The sequence below is a fragment of the Botrytis byssoidea genome (genome assembly GCF_014898295.1).
Source record: "Botrytis byssoidea strain MUCL 94 chromosome Unknown BBYS_004, whole genome shotgun sequence".
NCBI lineage: Eukaryota > Fungi > Ascomycota > Leotiomycetes > Helotiales > Sclerotiniaceae > Botrytis > Botrytis byssoidea.
The window spans coordinates 1,642,878-1,659,836 of NW_024065845.1; the positions used below are offsets into that span (position 1 = coordinate 1,642,878).

Consider the following 16,959-nt stretch of genomic DNA (forward strand, 5'->3'; position numbering starts at 1 on the left):
TCGGTTCGTAGCGAAGCTCGCAAAGGTCTTGACATGCATCGAAAATTCTATAATTCTTCCATCGCTTGTTTTTAGTCAAGCCGTACCGCAGCTGGATGAATTAAACGGTAATCATCCGAGTTGAAGGGAACATTCAAGTGGCTATTCTTTTCGACAAGGGTTCCGTAAGTGTTGTGTCGTGCATGAAGGGGAAAAAGGCGAGCTACCTACGTAAAGTAGTACAGTCATGAAGTAAGGAAAAGTAAGATGCGTCAGAACTGATGATATGATAGCAGATTGAGGTTTTTGAAAAGGTATTGTTGGATCGAGTTTTACGAATAAAAATTGAAAAGGAGAAATGGACCTTGGGTGGTCGAATTAGGAAAAGGAGATGGATAGATTCAAATTCATTATCCGTTTCGAGTCAGTTGTGGGATTTATCAAATTTAATATCTACCACTCAATCAATAGCTAACTCAAGTACAGTTGTTCAAAGTTGTTCTAAGTTGTTCTTATTACCTAGGTAGGTAGTTAAGTTAGATACTATGTCAAGTATCAAGTATCAGGAGAAAGATGGATGGTTTTGGAGAGACTATTGAGCCATACCTAAGTTCTTAATAGTACCAGCCAGTACCTACCTATGTAAGCAGTTGTAATAATTCCATAACGATTGCTAGCTTCAACTTGATGGATAATCAGATAATCAACAATTTTATAACATTTAACTGTCGATTAGGTATGTATGTAATAATGTAAGTAATCTTCAATCAGTGAAGAATTGACGAAATGAAGAAATCCTTATTAGTATCTATCTGTTCAATCATATAAGTACTAGGTATGTACTAGGCTCAAGCTAGATTGTCTAGATTGAATAAAAAAGGTTGAGAGAGAGAGAAATTCGAATGACGGAGTGAATTCATAATTGAACTGAATTGAACTGGATTAGATACCTTGAAATTCAGGCTGATAAAATGATAAAATGATAAAATGATTAAATGATTAAATTTACTCCAAGGTTTCCTTCAATCCAAAAAGCTTTAGAAAACCAGCTTGCAGCCGCAACTTCTGATTCCGACCGATCTACCTTTTTACTTTACTTTACTTTACTTTACTTTACTTTACCTTACTTTACATTACCTTACATTTTACATTTTACACTCTACATGACATGACATATTCTCTACCTTGAGACTACCCTACACTACCTTACCACTTACCACTTACCACTTACCATTTAACCTTTTACCTCAAACTCTCTCGACTCTCTCTAACCCAAACTTTTCCATAAACCCCTCCCAAAGAATTTCATTGTATCTTCCAACCCACCATACCATACAATACAATACAATACAATACTTACTCTACACACCATACCATACCATACCACACCAGCCTTCCTTCCCAGGTACACATCAAATCTACCAAATCAGATCATTCCAAAATTAATTCTGCCTCTCTGGCTCCCTTTCAGAATCCATTTCCGATTCCTTTTCTCCACAACAAAACCTGACCACCTCTTTCTAAACTCTTTACTCGTACTTTACCTCTCAACACTTCATATCTCTTCGAAAGATTAAAACTCGTTTCCATACCTACCTGCCTACTTACCGCTACAGCTCGCTTTCGTCCCGTAAACGAGTTTCGCTACGAACTCCTAAGTACAGCAAGCCGAGGGAATTTATCGAATCAAATAATTCTAGATCGATTTAATTCAAAGGACTTGAGTAATTTCTATTCACTTAAAAATTTCCTGTTCATTTAAAGGCGGTGGTTAGATAAGGTTTCAAAAAAAAAAGAACATCAAAATAATCAACGCAGCGCGACCGTGTCATAATCAATCTTAATATGGCACAGCAACACAATAATAGGAATAGTCCGCACTTAAATCATCTGCAACAAAACGGTTCGGCGCCTTCTTCTCCATCAATGTCGGGCTCTCAACAAGGTTCTCAACGACAACCAGTTAATTACCCAAGTCCAACTTCCTACCCGTCGCCTTCTTTGTCAACTTCACAATATAATTATCCGCCACCAGGTAACCAAAACGAGCCGTATCGTGCGAGTCCGACCGGAAGCAACGGTTCCCTTTCTCTTCCAAGTATGCGTTCCTTAGATCCTCTTCAGCAGCAGCAACAACAGCAGCAAGCCGCACAACATCAGCACATGGGATCACCTTTACCTCCACCAGTTGCGCAAATGGGCGGCCCGTACTACCAAAATCAACTCCCTCATCCATCTCATCAGCACCAATATCCAAATGTTACATCTGATCCAAATATGCGATACGCGCTTCCAGTAGATTCTCGAGTCATGAGCGGAGGTCGACACAAAAAGGTATGTAGGATTCGTAAATCATCGTTATTATCGTGTCATCGCGTCATTTGGGGCATCGCATCGTGCTAACATATTATTTTTCCATCAGGAGATCAAGCGTAGGACCAAGACGGGTTGTTTGACGTGCAGAAAGAGAAGAATTAAGGTCAGTTCTCGATGTTTTAATTTCGTCGCATTATCGAAAGAATGAATTGAAGTTGAGGTTGAGCTTCTTCGCGATGGGAATCTTTTCGTCTATATGCAAGCGAATCACCTAAGTAGGCGAAGGCACATGAGCGAGCGAGACGAGCGACCTTGATACCCAGACCCACGAGTAGAGCGAGATTATCAATTTTCCATTTTGTTTTCGATGGCAGATCAATAAATTCACTCGCTGTCGCGATCATCATCGTCTTCACTATCTATTTGAAAATTCTGCTAACCCATTTCATCAGTGCGACGAACAACATCCTGCCTGCCGAAACTGTCAAAAATCAAAACGTGAATGTTTAGGTTACGATCCCATCTTCAAACAACAACCAGGTCCTGCTGCCATACAACCAGCACCTAGCTCTGCACCTTCGCAATCTTCATCGATCGCGACCGCAAATCCCTACGGAAACCAACCGCAGATGCTCCAGAGTGGTTACGGTGTTCCAGCTTCAATGGCATATGATCCTGCTCTGACCGCACCCAGTGCTGGTCAACATTATGACTATTCATCTGCAATCGATCCAAATTTGGAAGCTGCTGCTCCAATCCCGATTGTCAGCACGTTTCACAATGCTCCTCCAGGTATGCCCACCTTCCGACTTCACCAAAAAATCATGCCAAGTGCAACTCCGTACCCCTTCCAAGTATCCGATGCTACCCACCTCAGAGGTGGTACTGGTTCCCCCTTCCCCCCTCCAGTTGCATCTTTTGCAGACGAAGCAGCTGACACGACTTTTCTTCCAGCCCAACGATCTATCGATGATTTGCTAACGTATGGCAACCCCCCCGCACCCGCTGATCAACCCGTGCAAGATGTTTCGCAGAATCCACAATCACTCGAAGAAGCAAAGCATCTCTACTACAGTATCTATTCTCCTGGTCTAGAGAGTTTTCTCGAATCAAAATGGTTTAGTGCCAAAGGTGCTGCCAAACTCATGAGCGACAAGCCACTACTCGAAAAGTTTGGAACACTACTCCTCCAATTCTCAAAAACCATTGTGTCTGATCCTATCGCAATCGCACACACCGCCAGTGTTGAGGCAAAGGTTGTCTGGGCTTTGGCCTGTATGGTTAAGCTTGGTGCAGAGGATGCGAAGGAGGCCAAGGTTGAAACAAAGAGCGCGCTCCCTGCCCAGGACGATCCAATCGAGGCGGATCATCGATTGACAGTCTTTGAATGTCTTTTGACGGGCAAAGTCGCTGAAAGTAACCAGCTCACTGCTCCTGTCCAAGGAAGTGGAGATCACCACAGATTGAGGGAATTGGAATTCTGGTACACTTTGGCAAACTTTGTCTGTCTTCGAGAAGATGATCCCAATTGTGTCAAGGACGTTGATGAAACTCTTGGTACCCTAAGGAATCTCTTGGATGGCCGAGAGAATCGCGATGTCTTGTACTCAATTGCCATTATTCGAGCCATGGGACAACGTGTTTCTGAGTATACACCTAGCGACACTCCACTCCATTTCGATGAAAGTGACAACCGCAGTAAGCTTCTTGTGGCAAAGAAGTTTGTTCAGGATGAAGCAAGTGGTTCCGGCACCACAAATGTCATCCGAAGATTGTGTGAGCTTGCTACACGCACATGGACTACTCCAGCACCTCTTGTACCTGCCCCCAAATAATTCAACGCATCTTCACACAATTCCTTTTCAACGAATCTACTTTCTCCGGCGTCTCAGAAGCATTGATGTTACTTCGCAATCAATACCAAATGCATTAAAGAATGGATGGATGGGTTCTTGCAATCTTTTGCAAGTCTTTTGACGGCAGCCTTTTCTTTTTCTTTTCTCGATAGGTTGGCAACACATTGTGAAGATTGTGGTATCCAAAAACAAAACAGCTAGCAAGGGTTGGGGGGGCGAGTTTTCAAAACTATCGTTTACTACACATACAGTACACGAGCAACTGCTTGGTCATCTCCATGCATGCATGTAATCTTAGGAACAAATGGTAAATTTGGGATGGACTTTGCAAGAATGTATTTCCTTTATTTCATACGACTTTCTCTTCTCCTTCCTCTCCGATTGACTTCCTGATATCTCTCAACATTCAATGGGTTCATTGCACTACGAGTAGGATAATAAGATGTTGATTTGAGCTGGGCAGAGTTGATGGTTAGATGTGGCTGGGTTGGGGATGTGCTCCATGTGCGTTACAATTCAAATCCATGGACTGATCGAAAGTAGTGGACATGTACAGCATGTAAGGACATGAGCGGAAGGGGGAGGGCAGAAAACTTTATTGTGTTATGCGGCTCAGCTGAAGGCCTTGATTCTACAACCATGCATTTCCTCTTTACTAAGATTTCAGTCACTGGCCGAATAAATGAGGAGCACTTTTCAATTACCGTTGTTCCTTTGTGATGTACTTTTCCTTTTTTCCCCTTCTTTGAAATGTGATATTAGATCTTCGACTTGTAATGTGAATCTATAATGAAGGTATTTAATCGCTCTTCTGTTATGATCTTTATTCTTTATTCTCTATGTGCCCATACATGCAGTGTTCCACAGCAGTAACATAATATCATCGATACATATAGTTCAGCCATCGCTATGTGTGGTGCATTCATTGATCGGGCCGACCCCTCTGCAGATGATTGATTCTGCACGCTCTGTTTTGTGAGCGGGTATTGTATGTGGCTCTCGCGAAGGTTTGTTTGTTTGTTCGTTCATGTATGTGGATGTGGATGCGTATATTTGTTTATTTGTTTATCTGTTTATTCTTTTGTCGTTTGATCTTTGATTTGTTGCGTGCTTTTCATTGAGGGATTGGGGGTGGGGTTTGTATGTAATAGTTTTCGTTCTGGTTTTTGTTGCATGCTTTGCGTGGGTGGTGGGTAGATGGTTGATAGATTGGTATATAAAGCCATGGAAATAGAGTGGGATATTAATATCAAAAGGTTCGATAATAAATAGACTTATTGGGTGTGTGGGTGAGTAGGATGGAAGGGGAGGGGAGGACGGGGATGAAGAGGAGAGGAGAGGGAGAGGGAGAGGGAGAGGGAGAGGGAGAGGGAGAGGGAGAGGGAGAGGGAGAGGGAGAGGGAGAGGGAGAGGGAGAGGGAGAGGGAGAGGGAGAGGGACTTGGACTTGGACTGGACTGGACAGGTGAAATGGGAGAGCTTGTGTGGGGAGTAGAGCGGGGTGGCGGAGGTGTGTGTATGGATATGGATATGGATGGGTAGTCGGTGCGATCCATTTTCGTCCATACTGGTTGGTTGGTGTCCTGGTTCATGATGGAATCATGGGTGGCGAGGATTATCTCGGGTGTGAGATGGCGTGGATCATGTATTGTAGTGTTTGTAACTTTGCATGCTATGATGAGGAAATACTGAATGGGGGTGGGAAGTTGGTGTGATGTGATATGATATGCTATCGTAGGGACTTAATCCGTGATGTAGTTTCGCTATTGCTGTTAATGCGTATTGAGTTGTGGAATGATGGATATTTACAGATAGTTGTTGTTTATGAGAGAGGAGTGTGATGGTTCATGTATGAGTTGTGTTTATTCGGACCAGAGGCGAACTTGCGAGTGAATCAGCTATACCGGGTGATTATATACTCATTAATTCCTTCTTGTCTAGACTTCCATACTCCTTGTCTATCACTACCTTCTCGGTATGCTTATCCTCATCTCCATTCATCACCAACCCTAAGTGCTCGAATGAGGTTTCCCTAACTTTTACTATTTGCTTGTATGTATCTAGCCGGTCAATACCTGCACATGTATTGTCCAGTACCATAGATGGCGACGAGTTGATGGCAAGAACAAGAATTTCGCATAGAGATTTCAGTATTTTACTAGTCCATCCCATGCGTGTGATAATCACCGTATGCGCCAATGCGAGAAAGATATGTAAGAGGAGAATGGATAAAGCAAGCCATCTAGTGATTCCTCGAAGAGAGTAGCTGTAGCCATATCGAAATCGGTTGACGGTGATGTATGTGTATTTGTCTTGATCACGAGTTTGCTCCGATGCCTCAGATCCGATCAATGGTATCGAAATCTCGCCGGACCGACGGATTCTTGACATAGCATCCGGTATGAGACTGCTGACTATTAAACCCAATGGTATTGCTTGAGATCCAGTGGATGATAGCGCAATGGATAGTATTGTGTAGTTTGGGGGCAAAGCCAAATTTGCCCAATCAATGTCTATCTGGACATTTCGCATAGGGTAATCTCTCGATTCGTTGATTGCGCTAGCCCAGTCTTCCATGTCTTTGGTAGGATCCGTAAGATCTGGAGAATGGATGTATTGGTCTGTTTTGGGATCGATAAAAAGCTCAGAAGACCGCCAGCCAGCATAGATAGAGCACGTTTCAATTCTCAACATATTCCCATCAGGGTTTGAAACATTTTTTAATATCACCACCCCTATCGAAGGAGAATTTATACTTTGATTTGTTGGTGCTATCCATAGTGCCAATGGCCAGCCACCAGAAGATTTCCATGATTCAAAAGCCTGTTTAGATTCTGCATACCAGTATTGACCATTGCTTGGGTCTTTTTCGAGGAATGGCAATTGAGAACCTTCAAGAGAATCAAATCCCGCCCCGTTATCATTTGATATATTGTAGTTAAAATCTGAACAAGCAGCAAATGCTTGGGGGGCTGGGGGATTCCTATCATTGACCAATGCTTGCAATCTGGTAGTTTCATTTTCGGAAGTAGTGTGTATCCCAGCAATGCTTAAAAGAGCATCAGTAGCGAGTACAGAACTCGTCTGACCCATGTACCATGCTTCCTGGTTCCAATTTGACGTGTATTTAGAACCATAATGATCGCTGGTATTATAATTGAGCCCTGTGCCCTCAATAAAACGATTGCTGTATATTGTAGTCACGGAGAGTCCCACGGAATCATAGGCGCTATCCGAAAGTGTTATCGGCATTGTAATGTTCCATGAATCACCGACGAAAGAAGGTTTTTGTGTGAGAGCCCACGTTTGAATAACAGAGTGACCACCAGCTGGACATTCCTCGGTAATAAATAACCTATTGCTGAACCCACAAATCGAAGGATAGGAATATGAGCGATCAATAAGATTTGGCCATAGTTCAATAAAGTTAGTTTCCGCTCGGAATGTACCTGTTAGATAACTCGATTCATTCGGAAGCCACGGTCGGAAGTCCCTACCTGGTGGAAAAGAATCTTTTGAAAAGGGAAAGTTCCACCAATCTAGAGATGGTAACATCAAGATTGCAGACGCAGGACCACTCACAGCGGCCAGTATGGTTGAAAATACTGTCAAAAGACACAGAAACTCAAGGGACGTACGTCCTTCGAGGCTTTTTTCAGCAGTCAAAGCAGCCCAGAATTCGGGACTTGAGAGTGATGTAAGATCGGTGATTCTGAATGCAATGAAGAGACTACCAATTGGTACTCCAGCCTGAAAGATTCTGTGTTGAACAAGAGATAGAACCATAGATGATAAGGAAGCACCGATGAGTATCTCATGTATTTTGGCCGCGAATTGTAGCCCATTGAGCCGAGCGTTTACATTTGCAGTGCCCACGCCCATCGAAGTCGCATAGACAGTAGAAGAATTCAAGAACAATAAAACTGTGGTGAATATGATCGGTAGTATATGTATGCCCGCACCACACAATGCTTTCCATCTTCCGGATCGAATCGCTTGCTTTGGTCTCTCAGCTTGTTGATTCCGATTTTCAATTAGTGTAGAAATGAGTTTGAGGCGACAGAAAGGCCAAGAAAAAATGGTTGAGAGATTGCTCATTTTCATGGTGAGAAATAGCTTCCAAAGAGGGATGGAATTGGAATTATGATACGACTGGGAAATTCTGGTGTATAGAAACGTTCACCGTGCCTCATCGACGAAGTCGTATTTCTTATTTGCATATCACAAGGGCTATAACTCATACAGTAAGCTGCGTTATACAAGGGCATGCGCCTCAAGTTGTGCGATCACACGAAACCTGAAGGAATGAGGGGGCGAAAGTAATTGACGCTCTAGGACACCATACAGTCGACAAGGTTAAATCATCTCGATCTTGAACATTTGGTAGAATTGAGGAGCTTCCAGTGCCTGCATCTGCCCATAGTGCCGAAGCATTACACGGGGTATTCTATGTGGACTGTAAAAAAAATAGAGCTGATTATAAGTGCGCTTGCGACTTCGATCGCGAGACGAAAACTTGCTCGACCATTCAAGAATATACTGTAGTATTTCATTCTTCATGCTCAAAACTTTGAGCCATTGTCTCGTACTCTCATAAATATCTGAACACTCGCCGAATCAAATCTCCAACCCATAGTATAGAATGCGTCGGAGAACCGATTTTCAAATATCCGACAGCACGAATTTCTGCATTGACGCTATTTTGTGCCATATTGACCTTGATTTTCTGGATGATCTGCGAAGATGGATTTGATTTCTGATTGTTAAGGATGTTGAGAGTTGGAGTTGGTTTGTTCATCATGTGATTTAGTTAAGGTGGACGCAGTGATTGTTCGCGGTAGTGGAGGGGCCTCGCTTCCTATCTTGGAGGAACGGGCGGTGAGACTTGGCAGAAAATTCTGCATTTGACAATTGTGTAGCAAATGGGTCGTCGAGAGAATTCAAGTCACCTGCTCTGAATGCTGCATTTAGGGACTGAGTGGTTTGTCGGATGGGACTGGAGATATCCATATGAGTTTGAATTGGAGAGGATGGTTGATTGGTTTGGGTGGGTGTACCCAGGGCGATTGTTGGGTATGTATTTGGGATTATAGAGGCATTGAATAAAGCCTCAGTACTCGGATCGCTCATTTTGAATATACAGATACTATTCAAAATAGATACAAAGTGTATATAAGGGCTGTAAGTTGCGTCACAAGTATGCCACTATTAAAACGAAAGTAAGGAAAGAGTGGGGGCTGGGCGGAGCCGCTGATCCAGACTTAGCAATGGGAATACTAACCTTGTGTGTCAGCATTGATATCATAGGCTTTCCAGTGTGTAGACTGTGATAGTCGCCAGGGCTATACGGGCAAACCATGGTGTTTAAGTGGGTCTGCTTTATTAGCTCAAATGTATCCATTCACCTATCTAGGTCTAGGTCAGGCTTCTTGATCCGTGAGTTGTATATATGTACTGCCTCTTCAATCCAAGTGGTTTGAATGGGACTCATATACATATGTAAGTGACATGGCTTGATATGCATATAATGGCCGGCCTGTACACTTCAAAATTCGAGATTTCCCTCGTTTTTCTGTGATGATTAGCTAAAGTCGAAGTTATACCCACTCCAGCCTCGTTTCGAGTTTCCAATATGGCGAGACATGAATATGAATCAGTTCAAGTGGGCAAGAATTCAGAAGTCCCAGCCACTGGGATAGACGAAATCACACCTGCTACTGAAAGCATGAAATGGAGACCCTCTTACCTACGTCGTCGAGTCCTCGCCGGATGCTGCGTGGTTTTTGCTATGGTCCTCATTGCACTTGAAACACTTCTTGCTGTTTCAACCAAGAACGATGGCATCTCATCTGCTTCCTACAACGAACACTATCTTTGGACGTACGGACCGACAGCTTTCCTCACTATTGTCGCGGCAATATTTAGCCGAGTTGAGTATCAAAGCAAATTAATGGCTCCATGGGAACGCATGTCAAAACAGTCTGGCCCAGCTTCACATACCTTGTTGCTAGATTATGTATCCCAATTCCAACCACTTACGGTTTATACATCTCTTAAGAATAAGGACTTCACCGTTTCTGCTACAACCACCGTCTCACTCCTCATCAAACTCCTAATCGTATTATCCACCGGTCTGATCACTCTCACGCCGACCCGAGTCACCGAGCACTCCGTTCCAATGGTGATCCAAAACAAATTCGTCGACGATAATACATCTCTCGCATCGATAGGTACGCTTCCATACTACTTTATGGAGGGTGTAGCAGCCGGAAATATGACCTATCCTGATGGAATATCCAAAGGTTTTGCATTTCAGCAGGTACAAAACAATCTCTCCAACACAGCACAAGTTAAATTCACCGTTGACGGATTCACAAACTCTCTGGACTGCGAGCCTGTCGATGTGAGCTTGGCCTTTCTACAACATGCAAAGGGAACGTGTGAAGATGGAGAGTGCCAAAATTACATGGAACTCGATGTCACGACTTCTGGCTGCAATATAACATTTAACAACGATGTCCTTCAACCCGATAGAGGCTCTTATAATCCAAGTATATTTGGACGGCTTCCCCAGGGGCAATGCAATGGCACAACTGACGATGCGGGGAAACGTATCTTGGTGATGTTCGGGCATTTCCAGTACATAACTCAGGATAACGGGACAGAGATGACAGATTTGTTGAAATCTACGCAACTACTTTGTTCGCCCACTTACCAAATCACAAAAGTCGACGTAGTTCAAATCGGCACCAATACTCAAAACGTGACTCTGCCCCCCTCAGCATCTAGTCGGAGTCTCGAACACGTCTCTCCATGGAGTATCATGCAAGCGCACTTTGATTCTTACGAGGAAAATGGAGTAATAATCTCGCAGGAGCAGGGACCTAATTCAAAGCCGCCATATTTTCCCATGGGCAATGTCTCCATAGATGTGGATGAGTGGATGAGCATGCTGTTGAGAAGTCAGGTTACTTCCGGGACCGCGGTATCGATGCTTGATGATCAGAGTTACGTCCGGGATATTGCTACAGGCTACTACCGCGCATTTGGCGCTGTTGTTGCTCACCAAGGTCTTATGGGTGCTGCTTCAATACCGGTGGTTGGCTCTGCTATTATTAATGAAAACCGTCTTATCGTACAGAATTGGGCAGTACAATGGATGGCTGGGCTTTTCGCAGTCTGTCTAAGTAAGTACATTCATCTACCATCCTAGGCTCAACATTTTGCTTTCAAGTTGCATAATCTGCTCTTTCATTACCTTATTTTCTTTCCGTTTCCCAACATGATATTAAGCATTGACTCTTCCATATTTTAGTCCTCACCTTCATAGCAATCTTCACCATCCCAAAACATGGAATTCTGCCTCATAGCCCAACCACTATAATTACCATGGCCGCACTAGTCGCCCATAGTCCAGATCTATTAAAGAGGCTTCGGGATTTTGGAGACGCCGACGAAAAGACACTGTGCCAATTATTCGAAGCCTCAATCTTCCGTTCTGGCGCAGAGTTAGTAGTCTGTTCTAATCAGCACCAGCGATTCACCATCGCGGATACCAGTCGCATGGAAAGAAATGATGATATGCTGAGCTTCACCCAGAGCATGTCCAAGCATTCTCATCCCGGAACACTTCATCCTGTGTCGCGTCTAGTGCTGTGTCTAGCATTGGTAGGTTTGATTATTACGCTAGAACTAGTTTTGCACAAGTCTGCTAAGAATGATGGTCTCGGTGATGTTGTCAATGGAGCATATATCCACTATCTATGGACTTCCATTCCGGGCCTTATCTTCGGAATACTAGCCACGACCATTTCCTCAATGGATTCTACCGTGAGGTCTTTGGTACCTTATACTATGCTCCAGAAATTTGTTCCCACGCATTTTATGGTCACCCTTGATTTTCTCGACGTTTCTGTTCCACGTGCCATTTACAAAGAAGTCAAGATACGGAACATTGGGGCATTCGCAACCACAACAATGCTGTTGGTGGCGTCCTTTTTCACCATATTCTCTGCATCGCTGTTCCAATCAGTGTCTCTTTCTGCGATCGATTTGATTGTACTCAGGGCCAACAACTCTTTCGATCAATCGATATCGACCCTCACAATTGATGGCGATGAGCGGGCTTCATTGATACTAGAAACTAACCAGTCATATCCTGCATTTACCTATGAAAATCTCGCGTTTCCCCAGTTAATACCTACAATGCCAACACTGCTGAATGTTGATTCAAATTCTTCGAGTCTATTGATCAAGACTGTCGTACCGGCGGTACGAGGAAAGCTAGATTGTCACATGTACGATGCGAGTAGCATCACAACCAATCTGACGATAGATTACATGTACAAAAACCACTCGGCTAATTTGTCAAACCCTCTTGGGGTCAACGTCAAAGGCGAAGAATGTCGACTGCAGCCTGACGATGAAGCTTACAAATACAACACATTCTTCGGCACATCTTCCAATGCTTCGTACTTCGGACAGACGGGCTCCTATTCTGGCTCGTTTTATAGCGCTTGTAGCAATTTCTTGTTCATTTGGGGTAGTCTCGATTATTCTGCCAATCCACAAGTATCCCACATAGCAGCCATGGGATGCAATCAATCGTTCGAGACCGTAGACGTCGACACCACATTCATCGGCACCAATCTAACAATCGGCAGCGAGAACCCCCCTCATCCCCGCGAGGACACTGCCAGTAGTTCAACGGTAAAAAATGGCTATCTTGACGTAGCATCATGGTACGGCGACGTCGCCACGGAAAACACCCCCCAACTATTAAGCAACGTTTTCTCCCTCCTCGTCACCTCTCGTTGGGCCATCCCTGTTTCCGATCTCGGAGACCCCAGCAAAAACCAGATTGTCGCCGACGCTCTTCGTTTCCAAACTGGCATCGTCGTCGCGCAAGTATTGAATACAAATCGTGTTTTGGCAAATAGTACAAACGCCACTCTCGCTCATGCACCGCTCGATCTTCATGATGGAAGCGACGCACGCACGTTTAATGCCACGGCCACAGAACCCGCGGGTCGCCAGCGCGTAGTGCAAGATGCGGCTTCAACGCGGATCATTGAGGCGTTGCTGCTGGTATCACTGCTCTTGCTTATCTTAGCTTGGGTCTCCCTACCGAAAGCGAATGTATTGCCAGATCGCAGTCCCACTACAATCGCCAGCGTGATAGCGCTGGTCGCGGGTGGGAATCTGCTTGATTTCTTGCCTAAGGATGTGGAATTGCTGAGCTTTGACGATATAGTGAAGGCGTTTGGAGAAGAGACACAGTTTAGGATGGGATGGGGTCTTCTACCGGATGTGGAGGGCGAGGCCACTGGCAACCATAATGAGAATGGTGTTAGTCGCTTTGGAGTTTTTGGAGTGAGGCCGAAGTAGAGATATTTGATGATGTTGTATATTGTTTCCTGCAGAGTATTCGGGATGGTGAATGAACATTGAATTGATAGACAAAATTAATGATACTGATCTCAAATATTATTGTTCGAACTATTTATTTTGTTTGAATTAAATTAATGTATATATTAAACAACAACATGTCACTACCGGTCTGCAGAGGAGTAAAATTTCAGGCTATAATATTTGTATAAACTACGTTTTAGAAACCCATGCTTCAACCTGCTATCTTACACTATGCACCTTCATCATCTATGCTTGTTTGGCCGAAGCGAGATGAACTTCTATGTACATGTTTCCTCTAATGAGAGGCTCAAGCCTATCTACTACCTCCCAGTTCATGAATACCGTCTGTGTCGGCTTTCTTCCATTGCCAAACACCAAGCAATCGTCCTCCGTGAGTTTTTGCTGAACATCCTGTTTCAAAATCTTTGGTACAATGGAAGGATGGCGCTTACAGATATGTCCTTCGATGACATCGGCGGTGGTATACTTGCGCAAGTTCTCCGGCATGTCAGAATTGCGAGTCATCTTCTTGCAGTACCAAAGATACTGCTTCCAGTCATATCCATACCACAATCTCTCGATATTGACGCTCTGCAAGAATGTTTCCGGAACTTGTATCTGCATGATCCATGTCTCGCCGTGGACATCGTAATTTGCTGCCCATTGACGGTACTGCTCCGCAGTTTCCTTCTCCCGCGTCCAATACCATGCTAAATCATGCCCGTTGAAATCTCCCCCAGAGTACGATGCTAGGAATTGCATGTTGAGATTTCCATTTTCCTTAACGAGCGTCGTTGTCTTCTGATAGTCGAACCCCGTGCTCTTTCCTTTGTACAAAGTGACGAATCCTGGGCGATCCTGCGGGGGAGTTTGAACAATTGTTACACACTCACGCGGGAACATTTCGCCAGCAAACTTGGACTCCAAGCTCATGGAAGCAGAACTCATAGCTAAAGCGACATCTGTGTTAGGAATTGAACCACCAGGTTGGAAAACACCGTCAATCTTTCCTCTCTTCTTGCCCTTGTTAGTGCGAATGGTTCGAATGGCTTGAGCCTTCAAAATATCGAGATATCGCATCGCGGTTCCATATCTAGAGCGCATGGCGATGTCCAACCAAACGGCAAGTGTCTCGGTCCCGAAAATAGCTTTATGTTCTGGAGCTGTCATACAGTTCACCATTTCTCCTGAAATTCCAAGACGTCTCATTGCCTCTGCCGGTCGATCAAGGAAACCTCTGAGATGCTCTCTCTCGAGATTGCTAAGCTCGACAAGGGCGTGACTAGAAAGAATAAAGGTCAGCAATGTTTTACACGCTTTGAGAAACGGAATATATGGCTGCTAGCAGCGTGAGTGACAAGAAGCGTCACTACTTACTCCTTGAGCGAATATGGATTAGAGTCTGGATCTGGACGATTAGACCATCTTGTGAAAATCTCCGCAGCTTTGGTTCTCGTGTATCCAAGATATTCGACAAGTGCTAGACACTCAAGGCTTTCCGGAAGTTCGAAACTTTCAACGCTTGCTGCAGCTTTGTGAAGGACTCGGATTGAAGCTGTGGATCCAGAACTTAATGAAGATGTAGTGCTTCCATCGCTGTTTTCTGGACCTAAAGATTTTGATATCAGTAGCTGTCACATTGGAGCTGGAAGATATCAATGAAGGATGTTTCCAAGAAAACTTACTCAACAGCCCGGTAGAAACTTTTCTCTTCCCGTTAATGGAAGCACCAATTATTTTTTCCTGCTCGAGAATCTGAAATTCCTCTGGTTTGAGTCCCTCAAAAGAAAAAGACATGTTGAGAAGCTATGCTATATAGTAATGAATGGGAAGAGTTGTGATGAAGGATTTTTGTTCTTTGAATGTATGTGAGAAATTTGTGAAGATAATAGGGAGGCCAAAGTCGAGACTTTATACCCTTCGAAAGAAGTCTTGTGTATCTACTTGAGGTACACGTTCCATTAATCGTGTAAATAGTGTGTGATTCACACACTTAGTGCATGTGCTATCTTTCTTGAAATAAGCAAATTATACGACTGTGTTGTGTAAATCCTTGGTGAATCATTCGCGTTATCTTCTATAGTGTGTGAATCATTCATGAATTAAGCTCATCAATGACGCGCTGTACTCAATTCAGTAATTGGTCTCCCCTAACTCAAAGTCAATCTAGCCAAGAGAGCACAACTTTATTCGCTTAGCTTGTGCCGGCGTTCTCATGATTTTTACTTTCCCCCTAGATCAACACTAAGATTCGCTAAAAGGTGTGAAAGTTCCCATCAAATCTGTCAAATGTGCTGAAGATGGTCGTTTCTCTACATTTTTCATTGTGATGATTGAATGATGTCACTATCGAAACTTGGGCTCCTTTGTCATCAATTTTGTCGACGTGACTTTGTCTATTTCACTGTCATTTCAATATTTTTATCATTGATGGAAAGTATCAACAACTAGAGAGTAATTTTGCCTTCAATACCTGCCGTTCTAACAACTATCAAACTAGCTCTGGCCCAGAAATGCCGTTTCTTCCCTTTCTCTTCCCGGTCCTACATCCTCCATTGCTCTGTTGATGCCTTGCTGCGATACAGATTCGAGCTCTCGTCAATTTGGGTTTTCATATTAGCTAACAACAAAATCCGTTTATAAGCATCGTACCTACCACCCTGGTTCCATTGCTACAGCCCTTTTGGGTGTGATAGAGTAGGAAGGGGTGTCAAATAGTCCGGATCTTCAATAAAGAAATGAGCTCCATGGGAGTGAGACTGGTCATGATGTGAGTAATCAAATAGCTAGCAACAGAAAAGTTTGAGAATTGTGAGATATCAAAAAATTACTTCCATTATTGAACATGGAACCGGTAGTAAACCGGTCTTTAGGCCCGTCTGTGGAGAGGCTCTTGCGCTCTGAAAGTATTTTCCAGAAGCTATCTACCATTGCCAAAATTCACCTACCTTATGACGCATCAAAACACTGTGCCACATGTGTGAACAACTTGGAGAAATACCTATCCTATATGGTGGAAGAGGCTGTATAAATATTGCTACCATTATAGGTGTTGCTACCATCATGAGTATCACTGTTACCATTGCGCAATTGGTATTGCTGCCATTATAGGTATTATTACCATCATAAGTATTACTACTATCATAGATATTGTTGTCATCACAGATATTGTTTTCATCATAGGCCGTGTAATGGGAAAATTAGAAATAGTATTGATTGTCAAGAGGGGGGGGGGGTTATACGACCACGGCGCACTTTGGAAAAGGATGTAGGAAAGAATTCGAGACTAGGAGATTATATCAGTCTAGGAAGCTTAAGTGGAGGTTAGAGTTGAATTGTATAGATCCCGGTAGGACCTAAAGTCTGGTTGGATGCTGATTAGATCTAAATACCTGGAT

At 43.6% G+C, this 16,959-nt stretch overlaps 6 protein-coding genes across 6 annotated transcripts; 3 read left to right on the forward strand and 3 right to left on the reverse strand.

Moving 5' to 3' along the window:
• Positions 1 to 1,824: 1,824 nt before the first annotated feature.
• EAE97_002591 (uncharacterized protein) lies at positions 1,825 to 4,130 on the forward strand (the record flags this gene model as incomplete). The annotated part of the gene is made up of 4 exons (XM_038873102.1): positions 1,825 to 2,313; positions 2,402 to 2,458; positions 2,748 to 3,087; positions 3,250 to 4,130. The coding sequence occupies 4 exons, from the start codon at positions 1,825 to 1,827 to the stop codon at positions 4,128 to 4,130; spliced, it is 1,767 nt and encodes a 588-aa protein (XP_038736308.1).
• A 1,319-nt stretch (positions 4,131 to 5,449) lies between these two features.
• Positions 5,450 to 5,692, forward strand: EAE97_002592 (uncharacterized protein; the record flags this gene model as incomplete). Its single annotated transcript, XM_038873103.1, has 1 exon — positions 5,450 to 5,692. The coding sequence occupies one exon, from the start codon at positions 5,450 to 5,452 to the stop codon at positions 5,690 to 5,692; it is 243 nt and encodes an 80-aa protein (XP_038736309.1).
• A 369-nt stretch (positions 5,693 to 6,061) lies between these two features.
• On the reverse strand, positions 6,062 to 8,032 carry EAE97_002593 (uncharacterized protein; the record flags this gene model as incomplete). Its single annotated transcript, XM_038873104.1, has 1 exon — positions 6,062 to 8,032. One exon carries the CDS (start codon positions 8,030 to 8,032, stop codon positions 6,062 to 6,064), a length of 1,971 nt encoding a protein of 656 aa, XP_038736310.1.
• A 924-nt stretch (positions 8,033 to 8,956) lies between these two features.
• EAE97_002594 (uncharacterized protein) lies at positions 8,957 to 9,280 on the reverse strand (the record flags this gene model as incomplete). The annotated part of the gene is made up of 1 exon (XM_038873105.1): positions 8,957 to 9,280. One exon carries the CDS (start codon positions 9,278 to 9,280, stop codon positions 8,957 to 8,959), a length of 324 nt encoding a protein of 107 aa, XP_038736311.1.
• Positions 9,281 to 9,782: 502 nt separating this feature from the next.
• EAE97_002595 (uncharacterized protein) lies at positions 9,783 to 12,803 on the forward strand (the record flags this gene model as incomplete). The annotated part of the gene is made up of 3 exons (XM_038873106.1): positions 9,783 to 11,337; positions 11,481 to 12,721; positions 12,771 to 12,803. 3 exons carry the CDS (start codon positions 9,783 to 9,785, stop codon positions 12,801 to 12,803), a joined length of 2,829 nt encoding a protein of 942 aa, XP_038736312.1.
• A 1,004-nt stretch (positions 12,804 to 13,807) lies between these two features.
• On the reverse strand, positions 13,808 to 15,358 carry EAE97_002596 (uncharacterized protein; the record flags this gene model as incomplete). Its single annotated transcript, XM_038873107.1, has 3 exons — positions 13,808 to 14,843; positions 14,939 to 15,170; positions 15,247 to 15,358. The coding sequence occupies 3 exons, from the start codon at positions 15,356 to 15,358 to the stop codon at positions 13,808 to 13,810; spliced, it is 1,380 nt and encodes a 459-aa protein (XP_038736313.1).
• Positions 15,359 to 16,959: the final 1,601 nt, after the last annotated feature.